We start from the raw sequence: 20,570 nt of genomic DNA on the forward strand, positions 1-20,570 counted from the left end.
TTTGAGTCAGACAGAACTGGAATGTAGGGCAAAAATTGTAGCTAAATGATCAAAGAAAAGCTACCTAGCTCCCAGATTATTTTATTTCCCGGCCAAAGTCGTTCGCAAAAGCTTAGTAGCTGACACAATTTCTCATATAATTCAGCAGAAGGAGGCAGATACGGGTGCCCACCATGGACCCACAGCAAGGAATTTTCATGGACCCACAACAAGGACTTTTGCAACTGTGAAGATCCATTTAGAGACTCCTCCAAGTTCTTTATATCTCTCTATATAAGTAGAAGTTGAAAGAGAGTGAAAAATCAGTCATAAAACAAAAGGAGAACAAAGAAGCAAATAAATTAAGAATTAGGCATAGGAAAGAGGGCCAAAAGTGACAAGCTGATCCAAGACAACTTACATGAAAAATCTCCACTTCTTTTGGAAAAAAATCCAAAAATTTTGAAACTTCCTTCATCAAAGAACTCCAAGAAATTAGCAAGCACTCGTCTTGAGAAGTAATAATTCCTGTCCATAGTAGAGTGTGATGTTCAAGGAGGTTACTGTACAACTGGAACAGCACATCAAAAGAAGATGACTGGACAAACATTTCAAGTACGTTCTTCTCCAACTCCTGAAGAGATCTCAAAACAGGTTTAAGGGACTGCGTTTCACTACTGTATTTGTAACCTATCTCGGAGTTCCACTGCAGATGGCTAAGTCTCAGTAATCTGACACTCTTAATGGCATTCACAAGAACTCCACTGCAGGATTTCAACACATTGTCAGCTGGTGCTAAATCAACCAGTTCTACTGAAAGTAAAGGTATCGGACAAGAATCCATATTAACCAAATTATGAGATACAATCTCACGACGACAACTAAAAATCTGATTCCATATTGGATGTTCCAATTCTTTTGCCAGAATAGAGGCATAAAAACTAAAGAATGAAGAATGTTGCCGTAACAGAGAACCAACATGGGAAAACCAAAGAAGATAAAGCTTGTAATCACTTTCAGTAGCCTGTTCAAACGCCCAATTTGCAGCGTACAACAGCATTTCCCTGGCTAAATCCAAGTTAAGTTCTTTTGATCCGCCACCAACAGCAACTTGACAACTTGAATCTTTAGGAAAAAACATCAGGGCATGCAAGATCCTTGTATCCATCATGAGTGAGCTAGCCACAGAATTAGGAGCCAATGCATTGTGTAATGCAGCAGAGGTTGAATAACAGGCATTCTGCGCTCCCAGGAACTCGAGGTACATGCAATTTTGCCTTATACAAGTTTCTTTTGAATATAATTGATAGTCCCTCAATTTCAAGGGTGCTGGCCACCCCCCTGGCAAAGATAACAAGCCAGCTTGATAAGAGTTAAAGTCCACAAACTTTGGTATTAGAGAAATAGGATCTCCGGCTTGATCAACAATACTATTCCCTTGATCAACCCCAAATAAAGAAACATAGGTATGCTCCCAACTCGTTTGCAGGCTCCATGAAAAATGGTTACCGTTTGTAAGAAGCTGCTGGAATAACTGCACCCAGCGCGCAAGTTCAAGAAGTGTGATCCTAATTTTGAGCAATGCACCTTTAACCTTCGCATTCATGTGGGCATTGGCCATCAAATCGACCAACTTACCGGAAGGTACACCAGAAAGAACTACAAATCTCTTTGCATTCTCAAGCTCGATTTCAATTTTAGTGCATTTGTCATCAAACAACCAATCAGGCTCCATCAAAAAAATTTCAACCCCTCTATTTCTCATTGCACGTGAAACTTCACCATTTAGAGGGTTAACTGTTAGAAACATCCGAAACTGAGGGTGGGGATGAAGAATTACAGGTTTTCCTTCAACTGTTCCACATTCATTGATAGTGATGGATCCAGATTGTTCAACTAAAGAGTTTATCCTATCAAGAACCTGCACAAATCAAAAGGAGGCACCAAATAAACATTGTAAACAAGACACAGCACCTTAAGCTTAAATATTTTACACACTATAGAGATTGCAACACAAATTATGAAAAGTTTAAACGAACAGAAGACATGGGAGTGATAACAGTACGGACCGTTGGGTTGCAGAGATTTGCATTATCTAATATTATCCACTCTCCATTTTCTATAGCCTTTACAAGCATGCCAGTTACCCACTCAAACTTTGAGGAATGTGTCCTTTTAGCATGACCTTCTTCAAATTTCTTAATCATTGCAAGAATTGTTTCCAAGTCCTTCATCGACCAAGTCATAGGCAGTGACGTTTCCTCAACTACCAACTTTAGATGTTCAATAATGTTAACCAACGTAGAAGTAGACTCAAAGTACTTCGTCCTCCATGTATCAACATATGAAGAGCAAGAACTTTTTGGAGGGTCGTGCTTGATGCTTGATAAGAAGGACAGCCACAAAATGAACAGCTCTTTTCTCATCATAAATTCCTTGCATGAAGATTCCAGTTGCAGACCACAATATTCATTTATAAAGGACTCAACCGAAGCGATGGCAAGACGGTATTTCCGAACAGCATTGTGCTGCTCAAAGCTTCCCAGGAGCTCAGAAATATCAGTTGCAGAGGATAGATTCAATTCATTAAGTACATTTCCGGTCAGCTGAGCAAGTAATCGTACCAATGAAGTTTTACCAGAGGATGCTGGTCCAACTAATAAGCATAGCCACTGATTCTTAACACAATGTGCTACAGCTTCCAAACTATTGCGGAAGCCAGGCAAAATTTTAAGCTCGCTATTGAGTACTCCAGGTGACAGGCAACGATTTCGTTCAATAGATACATTCCCAACAATCAAATACTGGGGATTAAGCTGAACCCGCGGATAAGGGTTTATGCTGGGCTTCATTTTGAATACCTGTTCATAAAGCTTTAAGACCTCCACTCTATCAGCAGCTGTGCGCATTCTTTGAATATAAACAGGATTCAGAAAGCAATCAGATTTTGATACGTTGGGGGCATCTGAAAAGAGAAATTCACGTACTTGAGGTCAATCCTGCATGACTGAAATGAGAATTGGCAATCAAGAACAAGAGAACAGACCTTTTATGATTTCACAGGAACGAATCACATCTCGGAGATTAAACTCCCAAGGGGAACCTTCTTGAGCGAATTTGTGAAGCAACATTATTTCTTCATGTAATCTCTTATTAAACAAAACCAGCTTAGAGAGAAGAGAACGCGAAATTGTTGGATAGAGCGAACTAGAAATAGCAAGATAGTCATCCTCAACTAGCTCATCGACATATACCTGAAACCAGCCAACATAAGATGGTTACTAGTAACTCCCCCATTAACACTTATGTACTGCTGATAATTGTAAACAGTAGTGAGGCAGACCTTCATAAATCTGTTGAGGAAGGACTTTGGAAGACCTTTTCGTCCCCCACCTTGATTTGAAGGATTTTGACAAGCAAAAACTCTAAAAGATGGTGGGCATTTGAAAGTGCGACCTAACTCCGGAATGTAAACCTCAGCGCGATGGTCCAAAATGGCATTTAAACCCTATTTCATTGGAAAATACAAAACCTTGTTAACTATGTGAGGAAATCAAGAGAATAAGATTCCAATTGAAAAGAAACTAAACTTGTTGACTAGTTAACACATTAGGAAAGTAAAAGTGCAGATTTCGACCTCCAAGACAGACTGTGAAGCAAGATTGAGTTCATCCAAAAGTACCCATGATCCCTGCTTTAGAGCCTGGAAATATAGCAAATTTATGTAAATAATTTTGATTTGAGGAAGAAAGTCATTCTACTGAAGGAATATAAACAGACCTGTAAAAGAATTCCATCAGACCAAGCAAATTGCATGCCTTCATCACCCTCAACAGGCAAATCTGACCCAAACAAGTCCATGATATCCGTCTGTGTATGTTAACATCCAAACAGCAAAATAAATAATTAGCCCCGAGATATTTGAACATTTCAAAAAGAAGTACTAAAAATCTGAGGTAGGAACCCAATGGACTTACTGACCTGCTCGGACAAATTTATCCGTATTACTGTGTGCCCAGAAAATTTGCCAAGGGCTACAATTAGACTTGTTTTGCCAACGCCAGGGCTCCCTTCCAACAGAACTAGAGAGTGAAATTATATTGTCAGAGAACTTCATAGGCCAGTGGATTTCTTCGAGTTTGTTTCAGAGTGCCAGCAAATATGGCATGTTTATATATACATAAACAAAAGGGAACAGCAATTCTCTTATTCAATAAAGTGTACCAGGTTTAGCAAGCTGCATGGCACGGAGCACTCTCAATGCATTCCTGCGGGTCGTTGGTGCTAGAAACTCAAATTTTTCACCAGCAAAATAATTCCCACCTAAAAAGATTTAAGCACAACAAATTAAAAAAGGAAGCAACCGCAGAAGTGTTTGTCTCTACCTTTAATTGACAACCACGAAATACGCAAAGTCAATCCAAAAATAAATAAATGGTGAGGTATAAGATTTTGCCACTTATTTGAATGGGAAAACCATGCAGTGACTAAAACTAGTCAAAATTGGCATCTCTTGATATCTAGATCACTACTTCATCCCTTTTTCAGATTGTCCAGAATGTATCTGGAGTATCTTCATACTTATTCGAACCAAGACTTTAACATCAAAAAGTGAGTGGAGCACAGAAGTAGCAAGTGCAAGTGGCTATAGTAAGTTACAATCATTAAAATACAAATAAATTTATCTCTGGAATTTAGAGTCCTTGTTCAATATAGCTATTTCTTCATACAGTACTTGCAAAACATAAACACCGTCTACTCTTTATGAAGCTAAAAATTTACCTCAACTTTAGAAAAGTTTTGTTTGTTTTACATCTAAAAGTTTAAACATCTGAACAATTCAGACACTAGTATGCCATATTTGGTTAGCAAGTCAACTTGTTTAGTCAACAAAGTGGCTCTTCAAGGAAACATGACACTTTCAAAGGAAGATACTGTCCACTGGGAGGACAGTGACCCATACGGCAACCTGCTTTGATTTTTTTTTTTTTCTGAGAAGGTAACAATTTGTATATATTTATCAAAGCAACATTTAGGTTGTGCTGAAACCATATTTACAAGTGAAATAGAAGAAAAATGCTCCGGAAACCTTAACAAAAACCTACGGTGTCTATCATTAAAGCAATATCGTCCATGTATCTTTGGTTAGACCAAAAACAGAAAAGTCAAAAGCAATTCAACTTAATCCTCTGAACTGAACTGCTAAGTGCTAATGTCTTCAAAAAATCTGGAATTTCTCTCTTTCCATATTATCCACCAAATGCAAGCAGGAATAATCCTCCATCTATCTCTGTGTGTCAATCCTACATCAGCTTCTTCCCAAAGGCAGAAACTTTTATGATTGTGTTTCTTACATAGAGAACCAAATTTTGGAATAGGTTCTCTACTTATGGGGTACGGCTTGTATACAGGGTCTACCCCATGACTTAATAAGATAATTCATTTTACCCCAAAAAAAGGAAATCAACAAGCCCCAGCTGTTCGTTCATCTGGCAAACAGTATGAGCAGCATGCTTAACTCTTAAGCAACAGCAAGGTTAGAGAGCAGAACTTCCACCCAAACGACAAAAAGAAGTAAAGCAGTGATATCTTTTTATTATATTTTCCTTATCAAATCTAGAATGAAAAATAAGCAACATCAGCAGCCAAACTTCTCATGATAAATTTTTAGATCATACCCAGTACACCATACCTTTCTCGATATAGAAGGGCGGAATCCCAAAGCGATTGTCACAGTGCATTGCATCAGAGCATGCGAAAACAGCAGATTTTCCAGGATCGGCCCAACCATAAGACACCAGCATGGAAATATTTGAGCAATCAAAACAAAGATTGAGCTCCTACAACGGCGAAAGGTGATACTTGTCATGAAAGAAATGTTACCAGAAACAGTACAAGTACCTCAAAAGAGCATGTGAAGACCATGATGATCAAGTAGTAGTATCTCATTTCCTAAGGGATAGCAAATGCTGGAAAAAATAAAATTACTGGACCACGATCATCTCTGTTCCCCTCTCAGCCAGTTTTGACACAATAGTCTAATTCTAGCATTTCTATTAAAAAGATGGAGCCCAGCTAACTCTTTTGTGAGAACAGAAAGCAAGTCTAGATGAGTCTATTCCGCTTAACCTTTCTAGAGATGACAGGAATTTTAAGAGCCACCACTCAAGACTGCAAAATAATGTTCTACTTTTTCTAAGTTTGGATAGGTAAAGTCTTTCAAATAGATTGATCAAAGAAAGAAATGGTTTATTATGTAAAGAAGTATAAGATGAGACCTTTAGACCATCTAAAAGAAATCCAAGGAATTTTTCTCGCAACCCTGCAGCATCTGTCCTTGAAATATTTGTACCTGAGTAAAATAAATATTAACAGAATGAACAGGAAAGAAGAAACAAAATCCTCAGTAGCAGAACAGACATTGTCAACCAGCAGGAACATATGAAGGAAGATGTAAAAGTCTCATGGTAATTTACACAAGAATAGCCATTTTTCTCAAGATACGGAAAAAAAAAGATTTCTAGAAATTGAACAAGTGATATGACCGATATAATTGAGCAATATGATAGAATTAAGGTAAACATGTGCAGAAGCCATGTTTAAAAGAATGGATACCATCCCCAAGATGGATAAGCAACAAGTTTTCATAGGAAAATTAAAAACCAGTGGAGAAGATAACACTGCATCAACAGATGAGATGTAAGTACTAGATCGCCAATGTCATGACCCTTACGTAGGTAAACATGTGCAGAAGCCATGTTTATAAGAATAGATACCATCCCCAAGATGCATAAGCAACAAGTTTTCACAGGCAAATTAAAAACCAGTGGAGAAGATAACACTGCATCAACAGACGAGATGTAAGTACTAGATGGTCAATGTCATGACTCTTGCATGCAAAACCTACATATCAAATACTGCTAAACCAAATAACAGAAAACCTTAGTAGTAAAAAAGCTAGCAAGTTCACATACCCAAACTTAAGCCATCGAGCAGAACAAGAAACGCCCCGTGAAGGAACGCAGATTCTGGTTGAAGAATTCTCTCTGTCACATTAATAAAGGATACCCAGGATAGAAGATCTCTCACAGTAAGTGCCCTTCCTATTTGTAAATTGTTGAACCACTGAAATTAAGGAAAAGAATGTCAAACTAAACGCCATGAAGATTTAAAGGTGCTAAAAATGTTAAGGGGGAGATTCTGCATCTGTGACTAGATTTCTTTACAAACAAAGTCAACTGAGTATCACCCATAACAGAAATCAAGCTAACTTAACAAAGCCAATGACAAAGAATCATCAAAGATACAAAGACCACAACCAAATTATAGCTCTGGGTGCAATTTAGCAATAGATGATTCAGCTCAGAACCAAAGGGCTTCAACTTGACTTGATGATTTGACATAAGCTCTAAAACACCTCTTCTAATCTTATTTTAGAAGTCCCACATTGGTGAAGATTTAAGAAAATGGGCTCTTTTCTCCTAGTATAGTGTGGCAATTCTCACCTCATGAATTAGCTTTTGAGTTTTGGGTTGAGTTGGGTCCAGGTTGAAAGTTTGGTTCCTTAATAAGGCCGCAAACCGGCTTGCACAACCACTTTCTCCCATAAAATCTATCAATCTGGGCTGCTAATATCACAACTCAGCATCATTGAGCTACTCTAGGATTCTCTCTCTATTTAGCCCGTCGAGTCATAAAATTGATCGAAGCAAGTCACAACATTGCTCTAGGACGACCCATTGATCTGTTGAATTTCCTCTCCACTACTTAAAAAGAAACCAAAAAATTAAGCAAGAAAAGGACCTTTAGTCCACATGGATACCTTGAAACCATTACTTAACAAGAAACCAAAAAATTAAGCAAGAAAAGGACCTTTAGTCCAAATGGATAACTTGAAACCATGTTACATGTGTGAAAGGGAGTTGAGAAATATACTTGACTTTCATCAATTGTGCAAAGGTTGCCAAATAGATTTATGTATTGGGCCACTCTACCCATAGCCTTAAGGTTTGGGGTTGGATACTCAAATTTTTTCACTTGTATCAAAGCCGTCTCTATTCTAGGTTTACCTGACATTGGGTACTCATGTTATATTGTCCACGCTCTAAATATCCAGTCCTGACCATGCCCAGGGTGTTAACTATCCCACCATTGGTTGAGAGAATGGGCCCAAGTCTGCTTATATGGTCTATCGTCACCTCGTGAGCAAACTTTTGTGGTTGAGTTAGGCCCGAGATGAAACATTTAAACACTCTAAAGCGTGATTATAACATGCAAGACAGATTATAATTGTTCTCGTTTATCTCCATCTTTTGCCTTACACAATTAGTCCAGCATGTCACTCTTATCAAGTCTCAACGAGTTCTTTCCTTTAGATGGGAATATTCCATTTATAATTACAAGTTAAAGTACAACCAGCCTGCTGAGAGATACAGAGATAGACAGTGCTACTAAGGATATATGTTGAAGTTTAGTTACTGCAATAACTTTTTAGTATAGTAAGTTTCTAGTTTTAGGATAAATTTGAATTTGAAATTTCTATTAAATAGAGATTAGTTTATTGAGATAATTTAGTTTTTTGAATTTTAAATTATGCAGATTTGTTGTTTCAAGTTGACTATGTAAAGCCCTCTTATGCGTAAAAAATTATTGAAGCTTATTGAAAGCTATTGAAAACATTTCAATCCATTAAGGGTCATTTTAACCCCTTTAGCTGCATCATCTTTTTTTAAAAAAAAAAATTGTGGTATCAAGAGCTTCATTGAAGGGGAGTCATGGAGTAACTGATAAAGTTGTTGACATGTAATCAGAAGGTCACGGGTTCAAGTCTTGGAAACAGTCTCTGGCAGAAATGCAAGGTAAGGTTGCATATAATACACCCTTGTGATGGGGCCCTTCCCCGGACACTGCGCATAGTGATAGCTTTAGTGTACCGGGCTGCCCAAAAAAAAAAGGTATCAAGAGCTTCAGTGATCTTGCGGGATCTGTGATTCTTCCAAAGAGTTATCATACTATTTTTAACCCATAAGGGCTACCAATTTTAACCCGTCGAGCTATCATTTTGAATCCATGCTTATTTTTCAAGCGTAAGACTATTTTCAATTAAAAAGATGCCACACAACAGTCTCTCTTTGAATGCTCCAAAAATTTTCACCGAAAAAAACTATTAAATTTGGTCTATGAAGAAATCATATCTTGAAAACCTATCCTTTATGTGATGATTTGATGGATGAAAAATCCTTACAACAGTTTGCAAAGTCTATGAAAGTACTTCCAAACAAAAAAAGATTGTTGATGATGTTTTTTCCGCAAAAATCAAAAGAAAGAAGAGAAAGATCAACAGCAAAAAGAAAAAGTGCAAGTGCACATAAAAAATTGAAAAAATTCAGCATTCGCGGCTAAAGCAAAAATTGAGGAGCAATTTTTTAAATTGCAATAACTAAAGCAAAGGATGAGTGTTGAATTTTACTTTAGTTACTGCAGTAACTTTTTAGTATAATAAGTTTCTAGTTTTAAGATAAATTTGAAATTTCTATTAGATAGAGATTAGTTTGTTGAGATATCATGGCGTCTAAAGGGTATAAGGGTAAGCCGGACCATGAAACACGCGTCCGACGTCAAAAGGTATGAATTACATCGTAGTTGCTATATCCTTATCATCTGAAGTTTGGATTTTCTGTATTATTTTTTTTTCTTTTTATGTTCGATCCATATTCTTTTATGTCGGCAGACTCAAGGTGGATGGGGTTGTTCTTCGTTTTCTTTTGAAGCTTTTGGCAAGTAGGACTGTTTTGATAATAGCATAGCAGTATGCTTGGAATGTGAATGAGCTTATCAAAGAAAAGCTCATAAAATTTTAATGGATTAGGATTTACCTAAGATCAATCTAAGTATTGTGATCAGTAGGTGAGAGACCAAAAAATGAGCTTATCACTCTTATTTTTATCATGTTGTATGCTTGCGACGTTTGACTATGGTCCTTTGTCTTGAGTCGGGGGTCTATCGGAAACAGTCTCTCTACTTCTTCGGAGGTATGTGGTATGTACTGCGTACATTCTACCCTCCCCAGACCCCACTAAGTGGGAATATACTGGGTTTGTTGTTGTTGTTGTTGTTGTTGTTGTTGAATTTTAAATTATGCAAATTTGTTGTTTCAAGTTGGCTATGTAAAGCCCTCCTATGCTTAATAAAATTATTGAAAGTTGTTGAAAGCTTAGTGAAAGCTATTGAAAGTATTTCAATCCATTGAGAGTAATTTTAACCCCTTTAGTTGCCCCATCTTTTTTTTAGAAAAACCAACAATATAACTTGTTGAGAATGAAGATAGAAAGTGTTGCCCAAGAAATTAGAAGGTTGCACTTCCAAGTACCGCCAATTCTATACGGGTTAAACTAGAGACCTTTTTTTGCTTTTTGTTTCTTTTTTGAGAGAATGTTGGCGTCAAGGTCAACTTGTGCGCAACTCGATTAGTCCACCAAGTTCCTATTATTTCCCATCAGCATAGATTTCACCACGCCCACCGAAGTAAGACAAATGGAACCAAATAGCCTCTACTAGAATTAAAACCTTGGTTACCACGGTTATTCAAATTTCTAACACTTCGACTGCTAGGCCACCCCCTTGGAGACCATTCTGGTTGATATTTAATGACTTGAGATCTGTTGTTCTAGCTCAGACCAATGTGTCCAAGATAAGAAGATCCAAAATGGGAGAAGAATAAGGTAGGTTTTCCTATTACTAATTTGTAGATTTTTTATATTGACTAATTTGTAGTTTTTTCCGAGGTTATGTATCAAAAAGGTTTTGGGTAACAACGCAAACCCTTTTCTAGGCTCAGCAACTACTAGCACTTCATTGCATAATATCCCAACTGATAACATGACATTAGCAGCAAGATAAAGAATACGCTCCAACTGTTTTCAATTTGCTAAAGATAACAGGAACTCTTTCCTTGTCAATCAAAGAGGTATAAAAGTAAAATAAAGTAACCCATCTGGAGAACTTGAGCCTCTATTAGTACAAGGCATGAATGGTAACAACCTTTGGATGACAGAACAGAAGTACTGAGTCATGTAGGGAACAAATTTACCTATCAAGCATAGTTTGGACTTTGGACAAACCCATATAGAAGTAGGACAATTAATTTGGCAAAAAGAGGGTACATATTTGGTGTCAGGAATAAGGGATATCGACACAAATAAATGCGAACTTCCAACATTGGCCCAGTAATAATGTATGTCCACAAATAAGAGCTCTTGTTTCATTGTGCAACATCCCTTGGTCTCATGCCCTTATGAGTTAGCGATGAGTTTCACATGCTATGAACCCAAGTGATTGGATAAAAGTGGAACTGTCTGTGCTGGCATGTAAGCCTTTACAACAAATTAAGGTTACATAATATAAGGAAACTGCATACCTCCCAAAATTTCATCATAAGATCTACCAGCACACTTAAGTTTGCTCTTGAAATGCTGCAAAACAAAGTTTGTCAAATCAAATAAGATCATTTATGAGCCGAGCCCCCCATGAGAAGCAAACCATATTTAGGAAATGATGGAAAATAAAATCTAGCATTTTACGAACCTCTCAAGAGCAATACTTTTAAGCTCATCCAAGTCAGTAATAGGTGGTACCCATATCTCCGTGAATCTATTGCGAAGGGCAGGAGACAATTCCTTCTTGCCAAAATCACCACCAGGATTCATTGTTGCAAGTAGAAAAAAGTTAGGATGAGCAGTTATTTTCTGGAGATCAGACCCTCCTTTCTCAGCCAAAGACTGCAGAAATACCAGATATCCAAAGAACAAACAATTAGCACAGTAAGGAAAAGCAAAGAGATAATCAAAAGAAACTTGGCCAGAATTAACAAGATAGATAAGAAAAAGTGGCATGCAATAAGGAAGCAAGAGAATCAAGATGAGAACACAGGGCCGAAACAAACCAGAAGCATAAGCAAGATCTCTCTAAAAAATGTAAAAATCTAGAACATACATAAACAGCATAGCAGAAAAAATTGCATCAAAACAACAGAACCAGACCCTCCCAGAAAATGACAGATGTGATAAAAATGCAGTAATATCTACTTTCGACCTGTGAAGTATAAGACACAACTTTAGCATTCTTATTTTGGATGGCAGTCAAATTCAAATGTAATGTACAATCTCTATAAACCATATAAGTTACCCACCAGTTTTCTTTCTGGCTCCAATACGCTGTTGAGTCTTTCAAGTACACTGTCATCAGCTAAAGAGATTTCATCCACAAGAAATAACTCTCCTTTCTTCATCGCTTCAACAAGAGGTCCATCTTGCCACATAAAAATGGTCTGCCATTTCTGGTGCAGCCGAACCAAGTCAAAGTTCAGCTGTCCAAGGTAGTCAACATCTTCACTAGTTACATCAGGATGGCAAACTTCACACTGCCTGTAACTACTTAAAATAACTGACAGCTTATGAAGAGTGGAAGAAGCTTGATTGATATCTGAAGAAATCATCTGCAGAGCATATATGTGACGAGAAAAATCAGTGGTCTAACAATGATGAAAGAAACGAATCTATTCTCATACCAGAATATGGGATGGAAATAAACATACAGAATCTCCAGGATAATTCACAATAGCCTTGGAATGCATCAACTTCTCGCAGAGATGCTTGAAATCGGTAGAAATTCTTGATCTTTCTCGTACAGGATAGAAACCCTGGTAAGGGTATCAAAATGAACAACCATTGTTGTAAGGTATATATATATATATATATATATATATATATATATATATATATACGAATGAAATACATAGAGCAGTAACAGTAGATCAGGTGATAAAATCTACGAGGACCAACAAGAAGTTTTGAACTCAAAAAGAAGAAACAGGGCAAGTAAGCTAACCCCAAGAAAATCAGATGTTTCTGTATATTGATGGCAATTTAAAATGTGTAATTTCGAACCCAAAATGATACTAAGCAGCTGACAAACAGTAGTTTTCCCTCCACCCGTTTCACCAACAAGGAGAACAGGCTCACGCAGCTTGTAACAACGCTCAACAAGAAAGTACAACCTCCACATACTTTTAGTCCAAACAATTCTGCAAAACAAAAAAGAGAAAAAACTGAAGCTAACCACAGCCAAAAGAACTTCAAGATTAACTACTTTGCAGCACATACTTGTCCAGCTGTCCAACGACTCCGGTATGCTTGCCAAGCTCCACGATCTTATCTCCACTTCCACCTTCCTGCAGCCCAAAAGTTACTAGAATTCTATGTATTCAACAATTTAGTAACACACTGTTTTCACATGCTACCGTGAGCATGTACGGAACCAAGTAAACTAGAAGAATCATTCAACATTTCTATTGTACCATACAAAAGTATTTAAGCATTTAACACTAATCAGAGAAGAGGTGAAATATCAAACAAGTATATAAGAGAAATGAAAGCAAATTCAGCACTATCATGTGGCTAACCGACTGTGGAGAGTGGTTATAAATTGGTTTGGGGTACGATGGGTGATGCCAAGAACAGTGAAGGAGTTATTGGTTACAAGAGGGGAAACTCGAGTCCTAGGGCTTGGAAGTTTCCCCGCTAGCACTATTGCGGGTTATTTGGAGAGAGAGAAATAGGGAGAACATTTGAAGGTCAAGTTTGCTTTTAGTGTTCCCACGAGAACCCAGTTAGTATAGAATATTGGGTCTCCTTTTTTGAGAATCATGTTTTGATGTAGGTTCTCTCTTTTAGTATCTCATAGTATATGGCTTGTATATGAGAAGTTTCCCAATTGTTAAAAGGAAATATTACCTTATCAAAAAAAAAAATAATGCTTGTGCCTTTGGTAGAGAACTATATCTTATGCAGGCAACCTTTACTTCTTAGTATACTGTTTTCGGATGTCTTTTATCTCACAACTTTAGTAAATAATTACTTTATCCACAAACAAAAAGTGAAAAGGTCATCATGACATGTCTTTGATTTGAAACAAGTGACACAACACAATAGAAAGAATATGACATCGATCTAATAAATAACTCGGATCCGACGACCATTCAACTACTAGCCAACTTCAACAAAGTTCCCTCTCATCAGGGTCTTAGTAGTTGATTAAAAAATATGAGATCATGAAGCTATCAATGCCACTCGAACTACAATTTCTTTCCTTCTAAGTGTGTCACCTGCGGGCTGCGTCTGATAAAAAAAAAAATTTGACCACCAAACAATGACCCAGCAATGACAACACACTGATTTCCATCTAATCGAATACAATTTATTTACTCATTCTTCTAAAATCCCACCCAATCATACGTTGTCCGACTACCAGCCTTATCTGCTCTCTCTCACCCAAATAGATTCCATCTTTGACCCTTTCATGAAAAGTAATGAGTTTCGGAACATCACCAGTACGACACTGCATCGAGTATTGGTAGTGATTCAAATAATAGTCTCCCCCTAGGAGGAAATAGGAGAGCCTCTGATGGGATACAGAAGGATTTTGTTCATTTGTAGAAAACCATTTTTTTTTTTTTGAGGAAAAGGTAACTGTATATTCACAAAATTTCATCATCCAAACAATGATGAAAATGAGCATTTACATCCCGTAGGGCAAAAACCAGAATGCCACGGGAACTAATCTGTAGAGCTTTACAATTTCCCTATAAAATCAACAAAAAGTTCTATATCCCCCACCATATCTTGCTTACACAAAAAATATAGAAGACTAAGGCAGTTCATTTTGATCTTTTGAATATTGTTGCTTTTATCTTCAAAGCATCTTGCATTTCTCTCCTTCCACAATGTCCACCAGATGCTTGCAGGAATCAATTCCCACCAGTCCTCTTCTGATTCTCTTCTTCCAATCTCTTTCCAGCAGTCCATCATACTCTTAGTAGTTTTGGGAACCACCCAACTCACTTCAAGTATACACAAGAACATGTTCCACAGATTTGCAGCTATTTTACGGTGCAAAAACAGATGACTATTTATTTCAGCATCCTAGTCACATAAAACATCTTGAGCAAATCTGTCTACCTCTTCTCTGTATTACTTCATGAGTCAAACAAGCTTTCCTGCAAACTAACCACACAAAACAAGAAACTTTCAGGGGGATTTTGACTTTCCAGATCAGATTCCAAGGCCAATTCCTAATCTGTAGTTGACCAGTATTCCTCCTCCAATAGCATGACTTCACAGTGAAAGCACCCTTGTTGTGCAGTTTCCAAACTGGTCTGACAGGTTTATTAGTAATTCCGCTGAAATCATTTATCACCAAAAGCAAATCTGCAACTCTTTGAACCTCCCAAGCATTTAGGGCCCTTCTAAAGTTGAAGTTCCAACCTTGTGTGCTCCACATCTGAGTTAAAGTGACCCTAGCATGTTGACTGGGAAGGAATAGATCAGGGAAGAGAAATTTCAAGCTCCTTTCACCTATCCAATGTTCATTCCAGAACTCAATCTTCAGGCCATTACCCACCTTGAGTTGAATATTTTCTAGAAACTGGAGTCACAGTCTCTGAATAGTCTTCCAAACACTACAACCAAAATTTCCTAGGGCATCTTCAGTGATCCACTGACTTTGAAGTCCATATTTCTCAATGATGATTCTTTTCCATAAAGGCATATCCTCAGAACAGAACCTCCATAACCATTTTTGCAAGAGACAGAGAGTTTTGGAGACTGAGGTTCTTAATACCTAATTCCCCTCCCCCTTCTTGTGAAGTGTTACAGCTTCCCATTTTACAAGGTTGTAACCCTTTTGCTCCTTGTTTCCATTCCACAAAAAAGTTCTTCTGAGCAAATTTATTCTCTTCTCAATACTCTTCGGTATAGGAAATAGGCTCATCATATACGAAAGAAGGGAATCCAACACAGATTTGACTAATGTTAATCTCCCTCCTAAGGACAAATAAGGACTCTTCCATCTTGCCAATCTCCTATCACATCGCTCTAGCACTTCTCCCCAGACCTCCAGTTCTTTGTTCTTTGCACCCGGGGGCATCCCTAGATACTTTGTGGGTAGCGGAGCTACCTGGCATCCAAGATTATTTGCTAATATCTCCATAGTATCAACTTTATTTACTGGGTAAAGAGTACTCTTTTGCCAATTAACATGAAGACCAGAAATGCCTTCAAAAATAGTGAGGATATCCCTAATATGTCTCATCTGTGATACTTCAGCTTCACAAAATATTAATGAGTCATCTGCAGACAGCAGATGTGCGACTCCCCTTTCATCCTCTCTACATCCCTACAACTAAGCTTGGAAGCCCTTTAACGAACCATTTGCCCTTGCCCTCCTAATCATATGGTTGAGCCCCTCCTTCGCTAAGATAAACGAAAAGGGTGATAAAGGATCACCCTGCCTCAAACCCCTCCTAGACGAAAAGAAGCCTTCATTATTACCATTTATTGCCGTTTATAATCAGTGAGAACTTTACATTACAGATGCAGAAACGTATCCAGTTGACCCATTTTCTACCAAAACCCGTGTCTTTCAACACCTTCAATAGAAACTTTCAGTTGACATAGTCATATGCCTTCTCTAGGTCAAGTTTGCATAAGATTCCTGGAGCTTTTTGTTTCACTCTGGAATCCACTAATTCATTGGCTAAGAGAGCAGCATCCGTGATCTGTCTGCCTTTTGGGAAAGCCATTTAGTGTTCATTTACTAGTTTCCCCATAACTGATTTCAATCTTTCCGTAATAAGCTTGGAAAGTATCTTGTAGACACTTCCTATCAGACTGATAGGTCGGAAATCCTTGAGCTCCACATCTTCAGCTTTCTTCGGTATTAAGGCTATGAAGGTGACACTGAAAGACTTTTCAAATGACTCTTTCCGATGGAAATTATGAACAATTTCCAATAGATCCACCTTCACAGCGTCCCAACAAACCTTGAAGAAACTCATTGTCAATCCATCTGGCCCAGACCTTTGTCTTCCGTGAAAGATCTTTGAAGCCATTCTTGTTCCTCTTGTGATATGGTTGGGCAATCTATCATGTCAAAACCCGGCCTCCAACTTTCTAGCTCTGAGTAAAGTCTTTTATAAAACTCAACCATAGTAGTCTTAATTTCATCAGGTTCTACAATTTCTTCTCCTCTAACCACTAATCTGTCGATAGTGTTAAATCTTCTGTGAGCAGTTGTCATTCTTAGGAAGAACTTTGTGTTGTTGTCGCCCTGCTTCAACCACAACACTCTGGATTTCTGTCTCAATTTTGTCTCCTCATTTATAGCCAGATCTTCCAATTCAACTACAATGGTAGCTCTTACCATTATTTCTTCCTCAGATAGGTTTCTACTTTCCATTATCATATCAATTTCTGCCAATTCCTCCAGTAAACTGTTCTTTTTGTTGGTCATTTCCCCAAAGGTAGTTCTGCTCCAATGTTTTAGCTTTTGTTTGAGCATTCTCAGTTTAACGTTTAGCTTGTAGTCTGGACAACCTTCCACAGAGAACTCATTCCACCATGACTGCACCAATTCTTTAAACCCCTCCACTTTTAACCACCAATTTTCAAACTTAAAGTTCGATTTTTTTTTGTTCCCAATCTCCATATTCTAAAGTGACAGGACAATGATCGGACAATATTCTAGGCATCAGCTTTTGTCTAATGTTCTTAAAGCATTCCTCCCACTCCATAGAGAACAAGAATATGTCAAGTCTGGTTGCACTAGGATGATTGACGCCCCTGAACCATGTGAATTTTCCTCCACTCATGTGAGGATCATGCAGTTCCCTTTCTTCAATCCACCTTGTAAAATCAGTCATTACATTAGTGATTCTATTGCACCCTCTTCTTTTCCCCATACTTCTGATTGTGTTTAAATCACCGCATGCCACCCAAGGTCCCCCGCATACTTCTTTAATAGCAGATATCTCTTCCCAGCAAATTAATTTCTCCTCTGGTGTGCGGAGCATACACTCCTGTTAAGTACCAGGTGAAAGAGTTTTGAGTCGAGACAAATTCATACGTTATGAAATGTTGCCCCATCTCGACCTGAGCCCCCCCTCTAGCTCCTACCATCCCACATGATCAAGATTCCCCTTTGCTACCTTCTGCCTCCATATACCCACATTTCATCGATCTGCATGACTAGAGTTCTTTGGCTATATCTTCTACTCCTGTATGAACTTTTGTTTCTTACAAGCAATAGATGTCAGCTTTCCACTTCTGAAATAAAATTTTAATCATTACTCTGTTGTTCCATCAGTTGAGCCTCCTCACATTCGAAGTGATTAATTTGACTTTCATTTATAAGTCAAAGATAAATTTTTCCCCATGTTCCTGACCCATTCTACCTCTTCATTTAAGCTCGATTTCAAATTTTTTAACTCATTCTTTCCAATTCCACTACTTTTTGGGGCTGTAGTCATCTTCTCTTGACACTTTTTATCTAAAACAACTTTTCTTTCATCAATTCTCATAAGAAGAGCTAGTGTCTCTTTCTCAAAACCTACAAAAGCTACCCCATAGGTGTTGCTCAACTCTAAGATGTGGGAGTTTACCCAATTTAAAGCTTCAGTTTCCGCTACTTCTTGGATGCTGGGTGATTGAATATTCACAGGTTCTGTGTCGATTATCGGTTGAATTTGTAGATCCCTTTCTGCTTCTTGTGAATCACAAAACCCTATATCATCAGCTCTCTCTTCGGTGGACAATTTATTTTCGACCTCTGGAGTTAGGTCGGCTACTGCTTCCGTTTGCATGTTTGAATCTCCCATTCCGATAACCTTCTCCTGCGTGCTGGAGGTATCAAGTTGTTGTACTTTGTTTTCCCAGTCGCTAAATGACTTCATGAAATCAGAAGCTTTCAGTTTTAGATCACTTAAGTCTTTAAAAAGACTCACATGCTCCACACGTGTCCACTTTTCCTTTTCACTTGAATTTTCTTTAAATGAAATTGGGCTTCTATTTTCATAAGAGATTGGGCTAGTTTTATTTTCAAACAGAACCCGGCCCACCTGTGTCTTTGAAAAATTTTGAAATCCACTTGTACTGGCAAAATCAAAAACATGTCATTTCAAACTATCAACTGCAAGTTTCCCCTTAATATCCTTAGGGTAAATTACCGATGTCTGTTGGACCAAAGGGCCGGCTTGGCTCAGCGGTAAGCTTGCTTACCGTGGTGTGCCAGGTCCTGGGTTCGAATCAGCTCTTCAGCGAAGCTGAGGTGAGGCTGCCTAGACATCCCTTCCCCGACACCCACGGAGTGGGTATGAACCGGGCCGACCCTGTTGGACCAAAGGATTAGGTCCTTTGTCATCTTCGATGTGAAGTCTCGCCAGCGTTTCAGTCCACAATTGTAAGACAAAAGTCATTCCTGCACTTTTGATGGACACCTTCTTAGGGATTTTTGAACCATCTCATTGCACACGAATTTTTGCCCATTTAAGGTGGTTCCGAAGCTTCGTCTCCTCTTCTGTTTCAATCCAACCTCCACAAAGGTTTTCAATGGCTGTAAAAACAATATCCAACCAGAGGTGTAGAGGAAGACCCACAATCCGAGTCCGGGTTGTGGTGGGCGTATCTCTCTCTCCCACTGTGCCTGATGTCGGACTCCACCATTCTAGCCGAATAAAAATCTCGTTTCGAGTCCAATCTCCAGCTATCACATCTTCTGTTGTATTCCTTCTCACAAATTCAAAGAGGAATCTTCCTTCCCCCATTTCATAAATGTTTAATCCATGATTGAGTTTCCAGACCCTGCTTGTCCATCTCCGAACTTCTGACAAAGTAGGGTAGATTTTATCCCTCACTTCAAGGAAACCCACCAAACTCCTTTTCAATACCTCACTTATTGTGCCGGTATTGTCATCAATGTGAATGGGGCCCTCCACCATCAATGTTGGTTCTACATTAACTTCACTAGCACTCTTATTAATCCATTTGCTACTTCTGAGGGCTTATGTGTAAGGAATATTGTTGTCTACTAGTCTCTCAACCTATTCTCGGCCACCTTCTGGGTAAATATAAATCTACCCATCTTCCCAACCGGAGTTAAAAGACAGTTATGGGATGATTATGACTGACCTCCTTCTTCCCCTCACATTTATCAAGCTAATATATCTCCCAGACTTGTTAAAATTTCTAGAACAGAAGATCTCAGGAAGATTCTCTGTTTTCTTCCACCTTTTGACCACATTCCCCTTCGTCTTAGATGCCTCCCTGAGTACTTGGATGATCCGGGTCATCGATCTCTTGCTGAAGGAAGTTCTAGTGATAGCATTCCTGCTCGTTTCTGTCCATTCATACCACTCCCCTGTTGTCCCTGTGATTCGGTTGATATCAAAAGACTTAAAGCCAACTGCAAAATAAATACAATCTTCCATTTCTAGAAGAAGGTTTGAGAAAGAAATAAACAGCGGTGATTTCCGATGACCGTAAGGATCACCGGAGGGAAAAGGTGGTTCCAGAAAGTTGTTTATTGTATGTATACGGGTGGATTTTCTGACCATTGTTCATAAATCCTATTTATTTTGATTAAAATAAAAACTTAGCCCCCTGCAGCTGCATCAACAGACTTGCTCTTGTTTTGAGAAAGGTAACATTTGTATATATTACCTGCACAAAGGATGTGCTGAGACTTGCTCTTTCAACATTTGA

The 20,570-nt window shown here is 38.3% G+C and overlaps 1 protein-coding gene across 2 annotated transcripts in view; it reads right to left on the reverse strand.

Annotated features, from left to right (window-relative positions):
• Positions 1-20,570, reverse strand: part of LOC107853493 (midasin) — a 64,737-nt gene that overhangs the window by 23,617 nt on the left and 20,550 nt on the right. For both annotated transcript variants that reach the window (XM_047410908.1, XM_047410907.1), the window contains exons 18-35: positions 13,140-13,207; positions 12,865-13,060; positions 12,572-12,676; positions 12,167-12,472; positions 11,563-11,756; positions 11,396-11,450; positions 6,954-7,104; positions 6,258-6,331; positions 5,672-5,819; positions 4,204-4,302; positions 3,961-4,061; positions 3,760-3,849; positions 3,617-3,682; positions 3,323-3,487; positions 3,026-3,233; positions 2,049-2,944; positions 401-1,900; positions 65-269 (exon numbers count right to left, since the gene is read on the reverse strand). In XM_047410908.1, the coding sequence (XP_047266864.1) occupies positions 65-269; positions 401-1,900; positions 2,049-2,944; positions 3,026-3,233; positions 3,323-3,487; positions 3,617-3,682; positions 3,760-3,849; positions 3,961-4,061; positions 4,204-4,302; positions 5,672-5,819; positions 6,258-6,331; positions 6,954-7,104; positions 11,396-11,450; positions 11,563-11,756; positions 12,167-12,472; positions 12,572-12,676; positions 12,865-13,060; positions 13,140-13,207 (4,627 nt within the window). The remainder of the gene's footprint in view (positions 1-64; positions 270-400; positions 1,901-2,048; positions 2,945-3,025; positions 3,234-3,322; positions 3,488-3,616; positions 3,683-3,759; positions 3,850-3,960; positions 4,062-4,203; positions 4,303-5,671; positions 5,820-6,257; positions 6,332-6,953; positions 7,105-11,395; positions 11,451-11,562; positions 11,757-12,166; positions 12,473-12,571; positions 12,677-12,864; positions 13,061-13,139; positions 13,208-20,570) is intronic.

The sequence above is a fragment of the Capsicum annuum genome, chromosome 4, assembly GCF_002878395.1.
Source record: "Capsicum annuum cultivar UCD-10X-F1 chromosome 4, UCD10Xv1.1, whole genome shotgun sequence".
Taxonomy (NCBI): domain Eukaryota; kingdom Viridiplantae; phylum Streptophyta; class Magnoliopsida; order Solanales; family Solanaceae; genus Capsicum; species Capsicum annuum.